At 47.4% G+C, this 21,846-nt stretch overlaps 1 protein-coding gene across 5 annotated transcripts in view; it reads right to left on the reverse strand.

Moving 5' to 3' along the window:
• GRAP2 (GRB2 related adaptor protein 2) overlaps nt 1-21,846 on the reverse strand; it is a 64,788-nt gene that overhangs the window by 21,830 nt on the left and 21,112 nt on the right. For 3 of the 5 annotated variants that reach the window (XM_045834810.1, XM_045834809.1, XM_045834812.1), the window contains one exon: nt 200-291. In XM_045834810.1, the coding sequence (XP_045690766.1) occupies nt 200-277 (78 nt within the window). In that variant the 5' untranslated portion in view covers nt 278-291. Of the gene's footprint in view, nt 1-199; nt 292-9,594; nt 9,733-19,282; nt 19,441-21,846 lie in introns of those variants that run through there. The other 2 variants (XM_045834811.1, XM_045834813.1) reach the window with 2 other exon arrangements.

Genomic DNA, 21,846 nt, shown 5'->3' on the forward strand with positions numbered 1-21,846 from the left:
TCGTGCCAACTGGGCTTCCATCACCTGGCCTGACAGCTGGCACACCGGTGCTGGAAGGAGCCCTTCTGATGGAGGTAAACTCCTTTTTTGAAAGGAACTGTGTATAGTTCTCAAGAAACAAAGGAAGGCTTGTTAGATTAACTCGGTGAGCAGAGCAACCTAAACTCCCCGTGGAGGCCCTGCGGCCCAGGTCACCTACCTTCAGGATATCTCCGGTGTGAAAACTCAGTTCATCTTCGCCCGAGGCGGTGAAATCAAACTTGGCGATGGCTTCCATGTTGTAACGCGAAGCTGGAAGAAAAATAATGTGGTCATTGTGCCTTTCTGCCAGGAGAAGGGTGGCAGAGTGGGTGGTGCTGTGTAGCAGTCGTAGCGGTTGATAGGCGAGGGGTCGAATGTCTCCAGGCCAGAGAGAGAGGCCCAGGCGCACAGCGAGAACTTTTGTTTTTGAGAAGGGCTGCTGGAGCCGTGAGCACCTGCTTTCTGGCACCTTCCTCTGAATCCCCAGATGCCAGGAGCGGACAATGAAAGGCAGGCTGACTCTCCTTTCGTCTCCCTTTGCCTGTCACCATTGCTGGGGCATCTCCGTGTCTGGGTCACGGGGAAAAGACTTGCTTTCATCTCTAACTTGAGGCCTGGGGCAGGGGGGTGGGGCTGGAAAGGCTGTTTTGTACCACGGTCCCAAGGCTGCCCCTCGGCAGCTCTGTCTAACCGCGCAGTGTTAGTGACACAGACGCTATTGTCTCCTTTGCATCTGAATCACTTCAGGGAATTGAACAGCGTTGGCCAGTGGGGAACTCCAGGGCCTTCTGCGTGGTTTGGGAGTAGAAAGCACTCTGGTTTTCGAGTTGGCAGGCTCAGCAGGTCAGCTCCCTTATTTATCTTATTAATGTGGTAGAAGCCAAGTACAGTTGAAAACTTTTCATTTTATTACTTCCAAATTGAGTTACAATACTGACCCCTCCTATTACTGGATGAGACTTGTGTAAGATAAACAGGTCAGCCTACAAATGAGATAGAGGTTTTGGTTTTAGGAAATACTGGGGCTGTAAGAGAGAGCCGAGACCTGATCTTGTTGGTGAATAGCGAGCTATACAATTTTGTGCAAGTAATTAGACCTCTTGGAGTCCCAGTTTCCTCATCTGTAAAACGGAGGTTGTAATAGTCGACTAATGAGGAAGTGAAATTCAATGAAATAATAGAGGCAAAACGTCATAGAGGATCAAGCTAAGTAGCATTTTTGTTTTAAAATAATTTGATGGGGCTAATTTATCCTCAGCAGAGGTACAGCCTGGCTAACAGCAGCCCAAGTTTCCTTCTAATTTCTCTCGTCTCCTAGAAACTTTTCTCAGTGACATTTGGTGCCTGTTCTCCACGACCCCCAACCCCTCGGCCCTCCGCTAAGGCGGCTTACTGTCGGGACACAGCCCGGAAGGCTGTTGTTCAGTGTTCCTGTTTTGCAAAATTTGCCTAAGTCCCAAGTCCTTTAGAGTAGTAACCCCCAAACCTAATTGACTTTCAGTGACCAGTAAACTGGAACTACAGTTGTCCCCCCTCAGTGGAGATTTCTGCCCAAGTGACAGGATCTGGGTAAATAAGGACGGTGGCCACCGGTGGCCGGGCGCAGCGGCAGAAATCCGGGGATTAAAGCCGACTGCAACAGCGGTGATAGCAACGGACGCGTTTCCTTGATTTTCCACATTTGCTTGGTCGTCCAAAGGCAATTTGTAGAGATGAATATTACCCATCCCAAAGATATTAAGCAAAAAATATTTCAGCAGCCAAAGCAAAATGTCATCACTAACTGTCTGAGCTTACTCACCAGCCAAACCTACCCTCCCCCCAAAAGTATACTTTTTGTACACTTTCTTCAAGACCTGTCCATCTAAGGCAAATGAAAATTTCTGTGACCCAGGATGACCCACTCAACAGGAAGGCAGACTCTGCCCTCCTTAGTGAATGCTAAATGTCTTGGCTGATTTGATTCACCCCATTACTTTAACATGCAAAGCGTCCCCTAATTAAGGCCTTGCCTCTAGTTGGCACCACATTAAGATGTGGTATCTGTGGGTCATCCTTATGGTGTCAACAGTAGACACTGGTCGCCTCAGGAGATCAAGTGTCAGGTGAATGGTCCTGAAAACCAACATCCCATTTCTATGCAAATTTAGCTTAATAAACAGAAGGGAGACAAGGGGAGGGCCATGCTAAACATATTAGAAAGTCACATAAATTAGAGATGAAAAGAATATTAAAGGCATGCTCTAGATAATGACCTTGAGCTTGGGAAGCTATTTCCTATATTCCATGTAATTCAGATCAGGCCTTGGGTCAGGCTGGCTGTGAGTCACTTCGGCGAAAGGGCCGAGGCCGAAGCCGAGCTGCGTCTGAGCGCAGGTGCTCTCCTCTGCCTTCCCCCCGGGAGGCAGGTGGCGCGGCGAAGCCAAACACACAAGCACATCACAGAGCTCCCCAGCTTATGATATTAATCCTGGCTCCAAAAACCCAATTAAACAGGCCTACTCTTTATGAAATCACTTTGAAAATATTTGTTTGCATCCCGTTTCCATTTGCGAAATGAAATCTGTTCAGAGGCCGTTTGGTAGGAGGAAGATGTTCAGGGTGGAGCGGGGTGCGCTCTGTTTTTGGTCAAATCGCAGGGCTCTGCAAGTTCTTCCCTGGAATTCCCCATTCCCTGCTTCCCGAACAGCAGAGGAAGGTAAACGTGCCACCCCTAGGGGTCAGTCTCCCCTTTGATCACAGAATTGCATAAAAATTTATATCCCATTCCTCTACAGCCATTAGTTTTTTTTTAATCTTCACCTGAGGATATGTTTATTGATTTTAGAGAGAGAGGCAAGGATAGAGAGAGGGAGGGGGGAGAGACAGACAGACATCAATGTGAGAGAGAGAAACATCTGTCTGTTGCCTCCCGCACGTATCCCATGTGCAGGTCAAACCTGCAACCCAGGTATGTGCCCTGACTGGGGATCGGAACTGCAACCTTCAGGTGTTCCGGATGACACTCTAACCAAATGAGCCACCTGGCCAGGGCCGTTAGTTTTAATTTTGAAAAGTTTAAAATTGCCACCATGGAAAAAGAAAACTGAACTATAGTTTATTCAGTATTTGTCTATTGTTTTGCCATCTATACCTTCCAACACTGCATACTGCATCTGGGGAACAAAATATATACGATGGAGATGAAACATGGTAGCAACAATGTCAAGACAGAAAAGAGGAGAGAGAGAGTGAGAGCGAGCGAGAGCGAGCAGTCGTCTCTACAATTCGAGAACGCAGCGGCACCTTCTCGATGCTGTTTGCAGTAACGGTGTTTCTGACCTCGCGGGTAGATGAAGACAGGGCCTCCTATTCAGAGAACCTCCCAGATGGACTAGATGTGGTTTTTCTGCCAGTGATCAGCTTCAGAAATGGCTACAATGCTACCTGCCACAGGATGTGAGTGAGAAGTGACCGGATCCAAGGGCAGCGAAACCACCCCCCGCAGCCTCCCGGCACCCACCCCGACCCAGTGACAAAGCCATTTGTCAAGAAATCCCACCTCAGAACCACGCGCAGGGCCCCTGCCCCTACCGCTCCCTCTGCTTCTCACCAGCCCTCTGCCACGCTCTCACTCCCCCTCATGAACTGCGCGTAATACCCATCAGCAGCCCTGCGACACAGATGTGCTCCACCACAAGGCAGCCAACCCCCCACAGGACTGCCCGAGGCACGATTTTCTCTGCCCTTGCATTTCCATTTAAGCTTCCTTTACCGGTAAAAGGACCTGAAAAATATTCAGACTATATACCAGGAACACTTACCTACTTCTAAAACACAGTCACCACAGAGGATGCAAACAGAAGCCATGAGACAGTCCTTTAAAATATCCTTAATTGGTGTCATTTACCTAGATCTGAATACCTGTCACACATAATGTCAACACACACAGAAATTTTTGTGTAAATGCAGTTGATGAAGTGTCTCATCGCCTGTATTTTCGAATGCCGCTCTAACGACAAAGTCATATGATACGACATTGGTTAGATTGTGTAAGGAGAGCTCTGACACCAGAACTCGCAGCCTTTTCCCTCCTTCCTTCAGCAACTCAGTATCTGGAGCCATTGCTAATTTTTTTTTAAAATCCAGAAGGTATATAGAAACCGTTTCAGATTTTTCCTCTGACTCGTTCATGCAGATGTAGTTCTATCAAAATACCTCATCTTTCCTTATGGTGTTTGTTGCAGAGGCAGACACTTCTGTATTTAGAAATTTCGATTTCAGTTCATTAAAAACTGTAAAACCAATCTGTATCATGTACCAAACTGATTTAAAATACAACTACATGTTTATGGAAAAAAAAGCATCCTTAATGGAAAGCCAGATTAAGTGAATGTGTTCAGAGACACATAGTTACCGTCAGAACGGTGCCAGGCAAGAAACTTCTTGAAAGATGTCAGCTCCTCCCAAGTGGGCTATGAATAGCCAAGGGTTCTGTTTTATGCGTCTCTTAAAAAGAGCAATTGCATAACATCAGAAAGCTGTTTGGAGATTCAGGCTCAGGACCCATCGTAAGAGGGAGCCTGAACTGAATCAGTGGCACCGCTTCCTATTTTTCTGGGGAGAGTTCTGATCTGAAGATTATATGACTGTCCCAGTTCATGTTGTAAGTCGGCTAAGATAGTGCCTCGGGGGCAAAAGAAGAGAGAGAGAGAGAAGCATTGCTCCTTCTAAGTACAGTTGACTCTGGAACAACGTGGGGGTTAGGGGTGCTGACCCCACACTCAGTCAAAAACTTGTATATAACTTGACTCCCCGAAAGCTTGGCCGTCCCTTGGTATCCTGGGGGGTTGGTTCCAGAACTCCCACAGATAAGACAATCCGAGGTTGCTCAAGTCTCCTAACTGAAAGTGATGTACACGGTAGGCCCTCCACCTCTGGGCACTCCCAGCCTCAGACTGAAAAGAGCACAGGTATTTATTGGAACAAACAAACACACAAACAAACAACAGACCCACACATAAGTAAGCTGGCACAGTTCAAATCTGTGTTGTGCCAGGACCAGCTGTATTGCTGCTGGTAGCCTATTTATCAGGACATTAGCAACAAATGTAATTTTTATGAATTTATCCTGTGCATGAAATGAAGTGATAGAATAGCGAGGAGTTAACATTTTGGGATTTTGGCTGTAGCTATGAAGAGGAATCTGGCTAAAAATGTGAAGGTACGCCAACCACTGAACTTCACCTAAGGCAGACACTCGGACCCACAGGCTTTCTGTTGGTCAGGCGGAGCCCCTCCTGGAGACGATGAGGAGGTGAAGCATCCACTGCCCTCTGCAGCTGCAGGGTCAGCTCAGAGACGTTTCAGAAGTAGGAAACCTTACCCTGCCAGGAAGGTGATTAATGATTATGGCTGAGCCTCACTGTATACAATAGATACGTTCTTGAAAAGTTATTATGAATAGAGTATTTGTAAATGGAATCATATTAGCATGCATATGGAAGCTCATTGCATAAAAGAACCCTGTGGTGAATCCTTTTACAAAATGAAAGGAAAAATTGTTATGCAAATCCCTACCTTTTAATTTATCTCTTTTAGAGTCTGGGTTTTCCTGCACTGAGTCTTAAAACAGAGCACACCTGTACAACCTCACAGCACCTCGCACCCTGGGTTTAGTAAATATTAGTTTTCCCTCTTCTTAACTCTCAAAATCCTTTGAAAAACCTCTCCTATGGATATATAATGTTTCACTTGGAGTATAGACTAGGAGTCATTGACTCTTTTCTGTAAGGGCCAGAGAGTGAATATTTTTGGCTGTGTGGCCATATGGTCTCTGCCACAAACACCCCACTGTGCTGCTGTAGCCGGAAGGCAGCCGCAGAGAAAAGTAAAGGAATGGGAGAAGCTAGAGTCCAATAAAACTATATTGATGAAAGCTGAAATTTGAACATAATTTTTACATGCCACGCAGTATTATTGGTTTTCTGGGTTTTCCACAACCACTTACAAATGGAAAAACCATCTTAGCTCATGCTCAAAACTATGTGATGGCTTGAACTTGGCCTCCTGGCCGTAGCTTGCCACCCCCTGGCATACACATTTATGTCTGTGTCCCCTCTCTCCTAGTAGTTTGTTAACTTCTTAAGGAGAAGGGTTATCGCTCAGAGGACAGAGTGTGGGCTTCGGAGTAGATGGACCTGGCTTTGAACCTCAGATGTGCCATTTGCCTCCCAAGTGCCCCGTTTCTTCATCCATAAGACAGGGGTGGCCTCACTGACTGCATGGGTGTGCAGTGTGTTAGTGTGCATGAAGAACTTGGCACACAGTAGGTATGCAATAACTGCTAATAGTAGCTGCTGTTGTTTGTTCTTAGATTCCCTACAATACCTAACCAGTGTTTAGTGGGCACTCGGGACATGTTTGCTGAGTGAATAAAAACGTGATAAATGACCTGCCATCAGAGTCACTACCGTCATTGATTTCCTCAGGGAAGGGGCAGCAGATAGGACCCATTTACAAGGATCAATTAATTTCCCACTCAAAGGTGTCCTGACTTCTCAGCAAACTCAGCCGGAGATAATGAAGTGCACACCAGTGCTAAACGGCTGATTTATTTAATCCAATAGAGGGCAATGGTGCACCCCAAACCGTCGATTCCATCTCGCAACTTTTCTTTGTATCTGGAAGCCCCACAACCTTTATCTAGACAGGTTTCTCGATTGTCCTCATTGTCTCTGGTGCCTTTGAAGGCACATAAACTTTGACATTTCAAAGAGTCTAAAACCCATAAAATGCAGAATTGCTTAGATGGAAAAGATTGAAAACCATCTGCTCCTACAAATTTCCTGATGCTTAAATTCCCTCGGAGTTTCCCAAAAATGGGGGGTCCCTGTTAATCTCACAGTGATTGGCCCCTCACTCATGCTTTTGATTTTAGGTCCATGGTTTGTGTTGAAACCCCTACAGTGAGAGAGAGAGAGAGAGAGAGTGAGTGTGTGTGTGTGTCGTGTCTGAAGCTTATGGCTGTGGCTGGAGCCTTTCTGCCTTAGTTTATTTCAGTGACCTGTCCTGTCCAACGCCCCGTAAAAGGTGACAAACGGAGGCAGAAAGGCTCCAGTTACACTTGTAGGGTTCAGATAAGAGAAAAACATGCAGTAGGGGCTTCAACACAAATCATTAATCTAAAAAATTTGTAAGCACAGGATGAAGAACTGCCTATAATTCACCTGTCTGCCGCTGCTTAAACAGTCTTCTGGAAACGCAAACCAGCCCAATCTGGAAAGGAAAGCAAAAGAACGAAAGCAAAAGACAGAGCATGGCCAAGACATCAAGGGCTGGTTTTTCATCATTTGGGGTTCTCATATGCAACATCGGGGCTCTGCTCTAAACCAGCAGAATCCCCGCTGCAGCAGACCTCTTAATCAGCTGGCCATTTTAGAAATGTTAACCTGCTCTCTGAACTGTCTACAAGGCTTACACATTTAAAAAAACAAAACAAAACAAAGCAAAACACTGTGCTTGGTCTTGAATTACTTCTAACTCATCCTCTGAAACAGAGACCCCCACATGCTATTCTAGTAAGATCCTTCTTCTGGGCTCTCTGGAAACCGAGCTCTGTGGCCAGGTGCAGAGGGTGAGGTGGGCATTGAATCATGGCAGCTACAACCCCGCTTACAGGTAGCCATGGACTTGGGAGTGGCCTTCAGGGGCCACCGCGTTAAAAGATTTCCAACCAAGAATTCCTATGCTTCTCCGGACCTTGGACCTCCCAAGTTGGATGCAAGACTATTTCCTTTTAGGCTCAGGATTCCAGAGGAATAAATGGCCTTCTCAGGAGGACCTGGTCTATTTCCACAGGTGCTCTCTCCACGGGGTATAAACATTTCTGATTTTATTGCAAGCAGAGTAAGTCAAGACAAGTGAACTGTACCCCACCAAACCACTCCTGGTTGGCTGGCTGAGATTTTAGTACCCTCTAAGAGCCTCCATTTTGTATGCTTTTATGCACAAGGGGCACTGCTATTTCCCTCTGGTCCCCAGGGGACTCATTATTTCCTCCTCCAAAGCCCCGGGAAACCATAAATGCCCTAGCCCGGCAGGCAGGGGTGAACACACGGAGCCAGATGGGCTCCGAAGCTCGTCTGGGAACAGCAACTCCTTGCGCTGACCCGATGCTAGCTGTGGGGACTGCAAGGAGGGGGCTTATGAAAGAAGCCTTCAGGGCGTCCCCCATCTTTCTGTGCAGGTGGGCCCCCCACCTGCAGTCACTCTCTGGCTACTCCACTTCTGGGGAAAGCAGCATCAGAGCTGTCCCTGGTGACGGGTCACTAACGGGCAGTGGGTTTGCAGGTGAAACAGGGAGCTTGGGCAGGAGCGGTGTGGTGTCCTCTCCCTGGACATCAGGCTGAGACCAGAGGCCCCTCGGCGAGGCTGGCTTCACGCCCCCTACCCCCGCCCCTAGTCCAGCTCTCTCCACCAGACCCTCTCTGTCAGTCTCCTCCGAGTGTCAGTCCTGCCCTTCGGCCCCGCCTTGAGATCTCTTCCTATTTTCCCAACGGGAACCATCCCTCCAGCTAGAAGACACTTGGTTTCTAGGTTTGGAAGCCAAACAAATATATTTCAAAGACTTGCAAACCTTCTACGACTGGAGAGTCCCTCTAAATCCTGCACATCCTTCTTTAACCAAAGTGCGGTTCTGCAGGCCCTGTCTGTCACTGGGGATCAGGGAGATTTCACTGGTCTCAAGGATGCTTCCCTCTTTTTAAATCAGCTCCTCTTTTCCTGCTTAAGGTTCCTGTTTCTGTTTTTCCGGAGGTGGGGTGGGGAGTGGGCAGCAGTGTAGTGAGCAGAGAAAACAGAAGAGCAAAGAAAACAAATCAGGAGCTTGTCCCTGTGCAGGCCCCTCCCCAGCCTTGTAAACTGAGTGATGTCCAGATGCAGGGTCATTTGCTGTTCCTTTTCCTGGTTTAGTTTTTAAAAATTATTATTTTTTTTTTGTTAAAGCACAGTTGACCTATGGTACTATATTCCTTGTTCTAGTTTTTATTGCCTCACTCTTCTTCAATCAACCCCAGTCTGGCTTATAAAAACAACTGTTTCTAAGTTCAAAGGATGTCACAGAAACTCTTACTTGTCCTCAATGTTTTTGTAAGAAAAGTATCTTTTTCTTTAAATGTAATGTGTACGTCCTATCAAGCTCAAGCAAATTCTTCCCCTTTCTTCCTAACTTGCCACTCTGCGCCAGGTGAGGCTGCCAGCAACCGTGGAGGCTCCTGGGACCAGGGTGTCCGAGGGACCGGTTTCAGATCTCAAGTCTGACTCGGTCGCTGGGGAAACTCAGCTCCTCTGTGCCTCAGGGTCCTCATCAAGAATCCAGTCGTAACCCTCACCCCACAACACTGTCAGGAAGAGGACGGAGAATGCTCGGTTCTTCTTTGGTGTTCAATAGTTCAGCATCTTTCTCTAAAGCATTTTTGCATCTCTGCTATCTACCGTCCTTTCTCATAGAGAAAAAAATGCCAAAACTTTCTAGAAAGTGTGTATCCACCAGGCATATACTCCTTTCAGCTTTCCAAGCCCGTTTGTCCTTACCCGCCTCGCGCTGGTGCCGGCGTCTCTCGGCTCACCACTGTGCGCTGGCCGCGAAGCCGTCGAAGGCACAGCGCCCCTGGGATCGAGACAGTCCCGGGAGAAGAGAGAGAAGGTGCCGCCGACCAGAGGGAAGCGCAGAAATGGACGGCGGGGAAACAGAACAGTGGGGTGGCTTCTAAACCTCGCTGCCGGCCCAGAGCTCAGTCACCGCGCAGCCAGCCACCTTTACACAGGAAGCCCCTGGGCGGCCACGCTGGGACAGCACGCGAGGAAGCCTCAGCTACACCCAGGCACAACCGGCTAAGACTAAGCTCCGTGTGTTGATAGGGTCTACCACTATTATTATTATTACTATCACACTTAAAATTAATGTTGCATTGTATAGCCGAAAAGCGGAGGGGAGAGAGGGGAGAACCTGTCTGCTGGCTCCCAAGGCTGCGTGCTCTGCTTCCACACGGGGCCTCTGGCAGTCCCAGCACGGGGGCGCGAGTCCCACGCTGGCTCGAGGTAACTACTAACTAGCTCAAGGCCCCCGAACCTTCCTGAGCGCTGTTCTCCAGCCAAGCAGTCCATGGTGACGGTTCTCACATACCCACAAAATCCAAGCCCATTACTCCTCAGTCAAGGAGGCAAAGGCTGCAATAAACTTGGCTGACCTCGGGCCAGGCAATCACCTGCTTTAAGGCAACTGCAGGATTGGAAACAGTCTCAGTTAATAAACTGACAAGCTACTGTTCTTTTCCTTTCCTTTCTGTTCAGTGCTGGCGCTCTCTCTCTCTCTCTCTCTCTCTCTTTTCTAACCTTTCCCATCAACTGTCCCCACAATATTTTTTCAAGTTCTTTTTCTTCCTCCTCAAAACATTACTCACTGTATCTAATTAGAAAAAAAAAGTACATTTAAAATGCTTTTGTTTTTTAAATCTCCTCCACTTTGCGTGTTTAAGTGACACCGTAAGCAAACATCGATCCAATACAATAAACATGAAATGGGAAGAGCCCAACCACCCTGCTGGAGCTGCTCCCTCCAGCCCCAGTCTGCTGAGGAGCTGACAGGACACTTGCCATCCCCCTGTTTTACCCTCACTGTTTCCTAAAGTAATGACAACTGTCTACGGAGACACTGTGAATCCTGCTGTCAAAACCCCAACATGAGTGAGGCATTAGTCACACCCGCCCAGAATCAGAAATTACCCAATGAGCCCTTAAGAAGGGAGGGAGGGGTGGCGGAGGATGCGAGTGGAGGGCGAGAAGGAGACAGACAGACAGACAGACAGACAGACATTTTGCAGATTCTCAGGCTTCATTTATTTTTTCACTTCCTAGTTTCTATTCACATGGTGACTTCCCCTCACACGTGCCACTGGGATTTTATGGTGCATTTACATTCTCTTTCCCTTTTCTCCCCTGCTGTTCATTCCGCGTTTGTTTTCATTGATTTTCATGTTTGTTTCTATTGATTTCGGGAAGCATGGCTCACTGATCATAAATCCGAAAGCCTTCGTGGTCTTGCTCTGTCTCACCAGGGCTGGAAGGTCCTCTGCAAACTCTGCACATACGCTCGGTGTCCTCTCTCCTTTTCTTCACCATCTGTGTTGCCTTAATTCTCATTTGGGCAGAGCTCAGAAGGGTACAGTAGATGACTGAATGACCACAACCACTTTAATCTTCCTGTCACTTTTTATTTATATACCCAAGTACCCATTTGCTATTGGAATGCAGTCATTTTTCAGTTTGCTGGGCGTAGAATTCACGGAAGTGGACACTAACCCATGTAACAGCTTCCCTTGCTTCCCCTGATATGTCTGTCCTGAAAGGTTGGTGATAATTACATTTTAAAATATTAACTCACCCATAAAGGCACTAAAAAGCTGCCAATTAGAAGAATGATAGTGCAAATTACTTCCACCAACTGGAAATTTAGGTCTTCATTTGAGTTTGTTTAAACTGAGGAACACCTGTATTTGCCTTGTTTAAAGTAGTTCTCTTTCTTTGTAATTGCCAGTCTTGATTTAGCCTCTTTTCCAGGCTATTGAGTTTGGGGCCCTACAGCAAGTAGGACCCTAAATCTTAGGTTCCCAAAGTTGGAAGTGACCCCGAAAGTTGGTCCAGGCTTTCCCTAGTTCTTTGAGGTGTCAGAGAATGGGCACAGGGAGGGGTGGATTTGGGTGGGGACGAATAACTTGGTGAACGGCTCACTCTAATTTTCAGTCTGAATTCTGCCCTAAGGAATAAAAGCTTTGGATATATGAAGAAGATGCTCACAAGTCCCGATTTCTTATTTATAGACTTAAATGTCCCCAGGGTCCTCTACAGCCTTCCATACGACAAGATTCAGACTCCTTGCTCTCCTGGGCCTTGTCTTCAGGTAGCATCGCGGTTTCTCAATGTTCTTCTCAGAACGTGTCACCTGCTATTGAAGCCAGGGGTCTGAGCCGGACCGAGTATGACTGGACTATTTAATCGCTCATCTGGACAGTAGATTTCTAATGATGTGTTACACTCGAGACCGTTAGGGAGTTCAACAGCTCTGACAAAACCCCCAGTGTCCCCACTGTGAAGAGGCGTCAGGCCAGGCCTCTCTGCTTCTGCAGGGGGTTTGAAAACCTAAACAAGAGGCTCACATTTAATCTTTTTGACATTCATCTTGTTTTTGTCCTTCCCCGCTGGCAGTTTCTTCCGTCAGCCACAATTCTTTCTGGCACGGATTTGCATTCCTCCCCTCCGGACATCTCTTCCAACTCTGTTTTTTCACAGGCAGACTTAACTGCCTTTTTTGGTGTTTATTCCATAATAAGTAGAACAAGGGCTTTGGAGTCAGGCAGAGCTGGGTTTGAGTCCTGATTCTTCCCTTCACCTGCTGCACGATCATAAGCAAATTGGTTGTCTGGGAACTCAGTTTGTGACTTGAAGTCTCCCTCCGGGTTGTCGTTAATCTCTGAATCAACCTACTTTACGTATTGCCCCCAAACACACCAGATCAAGTAGTTATCATTCAGCCTGCCTTCCTGCGCTTTGTTCTCTGGGATATCAGGACAGACATAGCCAGATGCCTCGCTGCACTCACTGTGTGCGCCTGTGGCCCCTTCCTTATCTGCCGAGCCAGTAACCCTCTCAGGGAGGAAACGCACCAGAACAGGGGCCGCTCTCCCTTCGCGGCCATCCTGGGGAAGATGCAAAGTGGAAGGCATTTGTCTTCTCGCTCACTTTCCCCCTCTCATGCCTTCTGTTCCCCACTTCTCGTCCCCTTTTCCAGGCTATTGAGTTTCCTTTTGATGTCTCTTAAGTAGCCTGCTGTCACCTTACCTACCACACCGCATTCCCACCCTGTCCCCCCTACTTGATGGAGCCAAGACCCCTGTGTGTTGAAGCTTTCCATCATACACGTCTGTGGGGCCATCTTCCCAGCCGACCCACCACCTCCCAGATCCACACGGGACTCCCCTGTTGTCTTTTGGGGCCTTCAGCCATCTGCCCCCATCGTGGTTCAGAAAACCACGTACTCCCATTCAGTAAGCTTTAGTAAATGCTTCCTAATTATTCCCTAAGTGCCCCATCTGCATCTTTGCCTCTGCGCTGGTTTCTCTTCCGCCATCGAACGCAGGCTGCTATGCACAGTGGTGCAGGTTGTTCACTGTGCAAGGGCCCCTGGCTGAGACTGCAGCGGGGTGGAAGTCCGCCTGCTGCCTTCTGTTCCACTGTGAGTCCCGGTGTGGGACTGTATCTGGCTAAGTTAGGGGCACGCTTTTCTAACGGAAACAAAGGCACCTAGTCTAATTTCAAAACTGCTCCTTTAAGGCCTAACTCAGGACCTGCCCATCACACCCTGCACCCTTGCTCTTTTATTCTTCTGGGGCACTCAATGTTTCTCCCCCTGGTGGTGCTGGGGCCACGTCAGATGAGGCGGGTAAGCACATGAGCTTTTGGAGTCAGGCTGCCAGAGTTCAAATCCCAGCTCTACCACTGCCACTATCTGGGTGACCCTGAGCAAGTTATTTAACCTCCTGAGCCCCCGTTTCCTCACCTTTAACACAGGAATAACAATGAGTGCCTGCCTCCTAGTATTCTTGTGAATACTATGTGAAATATCCATCTAAATGTCTTAGCGTGGTACCTGGCACATAGTGGGCACGCAGTAGGTGTTAACTTCTCCTCCACTGTGCGCCGGTACCCAGCGACTGAGACGCGCCAGGGCTCTCGGGAAGCATGCATGGCAAAGTGCCACCCCGCTAAGGAGGCCTGCTGGATAAAAATCAGTGGAATTCAAATACACAACAGATAGTTTTCTAGTAGATCTCAAGTTTTGACCTTCTTGATGGAAATTTCAGTGTTAAGAATTATGGCAGGGAATCATTTTGTCTTTCCAACGTCCCATCCTGATCTCTGCCTGCTGCCCCCCATCCCACACAACGCCTGTCCCACATGTGCTCTCACACGAGACGGGGAAGTGGGCTAGCCCGTGGCACGAGACCTGAGGCCTTGGGGCGAAGTTTTCGGGTGTTCTGGTGAAGGTTGTGGTTTGCACGCAGAAGCATGTATTTTCTCATTCACGTACCCTGTGAGCTTCAAAACGTCCGACTTCCTTTCTCCGCCTTTCTTGTTTTATTTGTTACTTTTAATATTGTGTGGGTCAAAAGGTGTCTTCTTACTAGCATGTACTCTGGAATACTATGTGTTTTGATAGTGGGTTTTATATATTGACATTTCTGTTTTTATAAGTGAATTTTCTTGTCATCTAAACTCGTGGTGAAGCAGGAACACTCTAAGCCCTCTTACGTATTCAGATATTCCTCTTGTGATTACTCTGGCATTTCATGTCATCTTTCTCAAACTCACTATCTGCTTTCTCATAGCTATAACTTGTCAAATTTTTCCATGCGTGGCATTTGCACCACAGTAAAAAATTCCTGGGCAGTAGCCCCAGTAAATTATTAGTCTGGTCACGTGGACACAGGTTGACATTTACTTGTATCACCATGCATTTGTCCTGATGACAAATAATCCTCAAATCGGTTGCTGATACCTTGTCCTCTCTGTACATGGCCTGTGCCTTCCTAGAGCCTGTCTCTTCCTGGAACCCCGGTGGAGGAAGTTACTAAACCACCAGCAGTACGAAATGCAGTTCCGTTTTTTTGCATGATTTTTTCTTTTTTAGAGTCGTTCACTTCAAATCTCCCATGACTGACTCCTTGCCCAGATTTTTTCTCTCTTTCCCAACTCCGTCTGCATGGCCAAGAAGCAGTGATTTCTCCCTGGGCAGGCTGTCTTTGGGTTTTCTGCTGCGTGATTCCACTGGGCTCCCATGATCCTTATCTCTCTCAGGAGTATCTCCTGCACACTTTACGCATTTGCTCAACATCTACTAGGCCCTTCTTTGTGCCAGGCACCGTGCTCAGCAGAGAGATGTAGAGGGAGCTCAAGGCCTGCCCTCGGCCTCAGCTGGCTCGCAGTGTTGCAGGAAGGAGAGACCAGTTGGCCGGACCAGGGAGATCGGTGTGACGACGGAGCCGAACCTCAAGTGGTCGAGGAGTCTGAGGGAATGGCTCCTCTTCAGCCTGGATGGGCACAGGTGCAGGAGGGGCCAGGGGAGTTTCCCAAATGAGGTGACAAACTCAGCCTTGCAGACAAGTGGAGGGCATGCACATCACAGACAGGGAGAACGGCATGTGCCAGGAGTAGGAGGGGAGCCCGTCAGGTTCACTGCGGCCATCGTAGACTAGCAGGGGTGGGACTGGTGATTTGGCTGAGGGCAGGCCATGGAGGGACTTTATAGTGTGCCAAAGACTTTGGACTTTATCTCAAAGGTGATAGGGAATAACTAAAAATTTTGATAATGCAAATGTTTAATCTGGTGGCAGTGTGAGGGACTGGAGGGCAGGGTGAACTGGAGATTGAGAAACTACTGTAAGTGACCTTCGTTAGAACTGATGGGGGCCTGAAACGTGACAGTGAGAGATCACGCTCTTTCTCCTGACATTGAGCCTTTGCACATGCTTTTATCTCCATAGCAAGTGTTTTTCACATATCATCTCATTTTATGCTCGCAAGAGAATCTAAGGAGTAAGAACTATTTTCATATGTACCTGGCAGATGAAAAAACTGAAGCTCAGAGAGGGTAAACACAAGCCAAGGTTCACATGCATCAAAAAATGTGGAGCCAGGATTCAGATTCAGCCTGTGCACCTAACTAATGTTGTCCCTTGTCTTGCTTGACTCAAGAGAATCACTGTGATCTTCTGGCCAACTGGGTGTGGCTGGAAGGCAGATGAGTCTAGAGCTGCACTATACAACAGAAGTACCATGAAAGCCACATATGTAATTTTAAACATTCTAGTAGTACATTAAAAAGCAAAAGGAAATTATTTTTAATAATTTGTTTTACTTGACCCAATAGATCCAAAATATTATTTCAACATGAAATCGGTATAAAACATTATTGAAATAGTTTGTATTCTCTTTTCTGAACTAATTCTGGTGTGTATATTTACATTTACTGCACATTTCAGCTGGGACCAGCTGTATCGGAAGTACTTAACTGCGCATGTGGCCAGAGGCTGCGCACGGGGCAGCGTGAGCCTTGGAATGGCTCTTATACTTCTGCCTCGAGCAATACGGTAGATGGCAATGACATTTTCAGAGATGAGGGAATACAGGAAGAAGAGATGAACTGGAAGGAATCTGAAATGTGAAACACCTCGGCAGAGGTTCCCAGTCAGGGGCAGAGAGTATGTAGGTGTGCATCTCAGCAAAAAGGTCTGAGTAGACGTGTACATTTGGGAGCTAGTCTCACATGGGTGGTTGTTAAAACCCCAGGTAAGGAGGAACTCGCAAGGGGAGACTGTGTAGAAGGACTGAGCCTTTGGAGACAGCGGGAACGGGTGGATGCCTTGTGTGCGTGTGAAGGAGTTCACTTGTAGCAGCAGGTGGGGCATTTCCCCTCGAGTGGGACGGAAGGAAGGACAGGTGAGTGTGCATGCAGGAGGTAAGTTTGTGGAGGTAAAGGGGGTGGGGAGAGGCAGGAAGGAGGACCTCTAATCAGATGTTGGCAGGGGTTCTCTGGGCTCATCCTACTTCTTTCTTCTCTTCTACAGGAAAATGAGCCCTGGCTCTCATCCGACTACTCACAAATTCGATATGTGAAAAGGCAAGGAAGAGGTGAACGAAATGTCACTAACGGTCCAGCAAGGGACTAAAACCAAGATTAGCACTCATTTCTCCGATTGCAATCCCATTCCTATTTATTCTCTCATTAATTTCTTATTTTGAAATAATAATAAATGCACAGGGAATTGCAAAAACAGTACAGAGAGTTCCCCCGCACCCTTTTATCTTGCTGTCCCTAATGGTGGCATCTTACATCACCATAGTATAGTTTCAAAACCAGCAAGCTGGCATATAGTACCATTAACTGGACTGCTATCTTTTCTTTTACTACTTCCTGGTAAGAAGTACCATCAGTACTTCTTAAGTAAAAAGAATCAGTACTTCTTTAAGTAAAAAGAATCAAAATGATCTAAGACGAAATGTCCAACCAGATCAAGAGCTTTGTGTGTGTTCGAGAGGTTTGATCCCCTTAGCTAAGTGGCATGCATCAAATACAACACTAAATGTCACCGAAACACCCAGGCCAAAGAGACCTTCTTACAGCCATATGCAATTTGTACTATCGTTAGGCAGTTAGACCAGGCTCTTCATTGTCTGTTTGGCTTGGTCTCATTAAGGAGAACAGCAGAGAAGAACAGACTGTTCTGTTCTTCCCACCAGCATTCATAACAAAGAGTGCAAGACCAAAAGAGAGAAGCAAGGCGCCCAAGGTTGTGCTGCTGTACAATGCAGGTCTTGCAGACGACAGAACTCAAGCTCGGTTTATGACACCCCACTGTCTCTTGGTATGGCTATTGCATGCCCCCATCTACACAGCAAAAGGAATAATGGATTCGGAGGGAGTTAACATTTAGATTAGTGACTTCATCCAACTTCCAAGTGGGGAGTGTTTCACAGGAACCCAGAACACCCAACACAATAGGCTACTTGATAAATGTTAGGGGTTTAATCCGACCTACTCACAAAACAAACAGACCCAGAGGAGGCAGGCCCACTCCTCAAAAAGCAGAATCAAACAGAAAACCAAATTCTATTTGCTATAAGTCAACAAAAACCAACGAGAGAAAATTAACCCAACTTGAAGGGAACAGTGGTCAAGGTTCAGCCAAGGCTAATAAACCATTTATTAACAACGTAAGAGAGTTCCTCAGTATTTTCACTGTATGTGGTAATTTGTTAATGGGTAAATATGACTTTCTTTCTGCCTTGGAGATAAATGAGCTCTAGTTCTCAAAAAAACAATATATCTGGCAAGACGTGGAAGACAGAAAAAAAGAAGCGTTTTGTCCACAATAATCTGAAAGGCAAAAGAAATGCTTCTTTCTGGTAGCTGGGTGGAGAGCTTGGCCTTACAACTTTGGAGCAGCTGATGAAGGAACTATTTAGCAGGATCAGGCTGATTAAGAGTGGTCAGATGGCTTCAGGCTGAGTGATCTGTACAAATGACGTTTCTCTTACACGGGCCCCTTATTATTTTGTGTATCTGCACCTTCCCTTATATGGTCACAAATTATATCTCTGCTACCAGTAATAAAACCGTTTTTGAAATATTCAAGAAGACAGGCTGAGAGCCACTGGCAGCTGTGAAGACGAACCAAAGGGAACAGGACCCAGGGAAGCAAGGCACCCAAGGTTGGGGGTTCCTCACTCTGCGGTAGCCGCTGGGAAGCACCTTCGGCCCTCAGGGGCAGAACAGAGCAGCACGCACGAGAGGGGCTGAGCAAAGAAGCTGAAATCAGCTCAGCTCTGGAATTGCTGTTATCACACAGTCAAGGGTGAGAGAAAAGTCACGTGTCTGATGGACCAGCCACGAGTTGAAATTCAGTCACAGATTCCTCTGTAACAATGCCTTTGGCCATTTGTTTGGGGATGAATAGGTGCTGCCTGCATTTTGAAATGTGTGCAGATGCTTAAACAGACCCCAGGCTCCAGTCAGACAAAAATGCCACCAGATGGGACTTAAACGCCCGCCCTCCTTTTTAGCTGTTAAAATGTGAGAAATTCCTTCCACATCTAGTCCACTGCAGGGGACTATTTTTATTGGGCTCTTTCAACCCCAGCTCCGAGACACATCACAGATATTCCCACGGAAGCCCCACACGTCCACAGTGAGATGCAACCCCGTGCCAGACAGCCTTGCACAGCCAGGCAGGCAGAGAGGGCGGCAGGTCCCGTCACAGTGCTGTCCCAGCGATCTCTCTGAGCTGCAGGTAAGCTAAGTGGGGGCGGCGTGGACGACAGGGCAGAATTAGAATGTGATCAACGTGGCATCTGGTTTCTCTTCTCTATTCAGCTTTCGCAGAAACGAACATGAAAAGAAGGGAAGAAGCAAGGAGGAAAAATAAAGACAGACAGGGCCCCTTCTGGGAAAAACCAGTTCTAGTCCTGAATTCTCCACTGAATTTTCCACCTTAGAAAGCCCGCGGCTGCTTTAACTGAGTCCCCAGTGACAGACGCGCTGAGCCAGCTGAAGCCAGGCGGAGGGCGGGGAGGGGGGTGGGGGGATGGGGGGGTGGGCGGTCTCTGCCTCAGTCTTCCTGCTGTTTCCCTCCCCCATTCTAATCACAATAAATATATTTATACTCACTTGATTATGTCAGCCAGACAATGCTCCCCTAATTGGCAGTGATCAGGGCTCCAGAATTGCTTGGGTAAACCTGCTGTCTCTCTATCAGGCAGAGCAATAAGGGGCCGCTAATGCCGTCCCCATTAACAATTTCCAGTGGAATAAAAACCAGTCCCCTGACTCCTGCATGGCAATGAATTTTCCTAACAGCTCCTAAAGCCAACCCTTGAGGAACTCAGACTTACATGAACCTGCCCAGCATAGAAAGCTTGATAAATCTCCCCCACCCCCGGCTCGAGTGCACAGAAAAAAAACATAGCCACTTCCTTCTGCTTGAGGTTCTTTTGTTCTTTTGCATTTTTTCTTTTTTCTTTTAGAGGGCTTATGGAGCTAACTGTCATTTTTGGTTCTTGGGTCTTTGTAAATTACAGGGACATCTGGCACGCAGTTTACTGCATTTGCTAGCTCCGGTATGTGTGGTTATGTACGCAGTTCCTGCTGCGTGTGCGTGTTAACACCCTACATGCATAATTGATGCATGCATAATTTGGAGCTTGAGTGCATTGGTATATTTTGACATTTAAGTGTGACTATTGAGGTGCTGATTATAAGTAATTGCTCAATAAATATTTATTAAATGAATGAATACAACAAGAAGGCAAATGTCATTCATTCATTCAGCAGACATTTAAATGCAAGTATGTGCCACGCACTGGGCTAGATACGGGATGTTCAGTGATGCAGCCCCACAGTTCCTGCCCTCCAGGAGCTCACGGCTGAAGGGCAGGAGGGAAGCAGGCCCATCAACAGACAATTATAAGACATCATGGGGACACAGCGATAGAACTCTGTGTGTGTAGTGTGGAAGCTCCATGGAGGGAGACCTTCGCCTGCCTGGGGGAGGGGCTGAGGCCAGGGGGCATTTCCTGAAGGTAACGTGCCCTAAGCTGGGGCCTTAAAGTGTTCCAGACAAAGAGGACGGCACAGTCAGTGGCAGGCCACAAGAAACCACAGGGTGTGAGCAGTGAGCGAGAAGCCAGAAGGTACTGCAGGACAGCACAGAGGCAGGGAGTGGGCAGGAATGCAGTGCAGGCTCAGGGAGGGACTGGATTGGGGCGGGGGGTCTGGGGAGAGTTAAGGAAAAGAATTTCAACTACCTCAGTTAGGGGGCCAAAAATCTCTTCTGGAGTCTGCCAGAATTTGCGCACGCGCGCACACACACACACACACACACACACACACACACCCCAAAGCAGAATTTGGACCTGCTTTGGACGCGTTGCTGGAGTGCGGTAAGGAGATGCGGACACACCCTGGCTCTGCGATTGGTGAGCTGTGTGAACTGAGCACAGCCGGCTTCTGAACCGGCGAGCGGAGGAGCCAGACTTTGCAGGCTCTGAGGTCCCTCCCAGCTTTCGTACTGCCAGTTGCCTAGATTCTGAGGTCTGCATGTAGACCACACCTGGGCCCGTTCCATGTACAAACCGTGGGGCTCTGTGCAGCACACAATAACATCACGGTTTCACTGTCTTAGAGTGTGGAGACAGCTAGGCACACGGAGCACAGTTCTATAGGAGTCCCTAAGAAGGGTTCACGGAAATGTAATGTATGGCGGAGATATCCTATGGCCCCAGCCTGGGTCAGCGTCCCATTATCTCAATTCTGAAACTGCCAACCCCAATTAAATTCATAGCACAGATCTCTGCTTGATTTAGTTTCTGTAAAGCATGCTTAGCTCACATCCTTTCTGCTCAAAAACTCTCAGTGGTTCCAGTTGACTTACAGAATCAAGTCCAAAGTCCTTAGAGTGGCATTCAAGGCCACACCCAAGCTATTCCCTCCTTACCTGCCACAACCTCTGCGTCAGCCACATGAGACCCCTAGCAATGATACCCATGAATGCTTCCACCGCTGTGCCTTTTCTTACTCCAGACCCCCACCTCAGGTCCAACTCAAGTTCAAGTCCATCTCAGCTCTTTGGTCACCTTGTTCTTCTCTGAACCCTGTGTGATACCTACTGACCCTGTCATTCATTTGTGACTATTAATTGCCCTTTGTGGATTGTGTCTTACCTCTCCAGCTAATGTGGGTGCCCCGGAGGATAGGAACCACACCTCACCACTTTTGGTAATCTACGCACCTAGCACAGTGTCCTGCTCATGGGAAACATTTGATGCTAATACGTTTTCCACCTTGTAGCCTCTTTGAGACTATTGAGTAAAATCCATGGGAAGTATGATTATTATTATAATCATAGTGCTGTAGCCTGAAGGTTTTTTTTTCTCTCTCTTGAAAAAAAAAAACTTGGAGAGAGTGGTTTGGTGCAACCATTTTAGAGTAATGAGATTGTGAAACATTTCTCTCATGATTCATAAACAGTATTTCATATGCGTTACTTTGGAGCTTAAAGTTCATCCAGGAATGAGCTATTTCACAAATCAAAAGGAGCATATGTGCAACCCATCAGGAGGAATAATCACTCTGCTAAATTTAAAGGGGAAAACGACTGAACACTCCAGACTGAAATTAGAAATGGTTTAACGTCACCTGACTGGAGAGGAACATGAGTGACTGAATTCTGGTCC

Source organism: Phyllostomus hastatus, unplaced genomic scaffold (genome assembly GCF_019186645.2).
Source record: "Phyllostomus hastatus isolate PE091 unplaced genomic scaffold, TTU_PhHast_1.1 phas_contig_198, whole genome shotgun sequence".
NCBI lineage: Eukaryota > Metazoa > Chordata > Mammalia > Chiroptera > Phyllostomidae > Phyllostomus > Phyllostomus hastatus.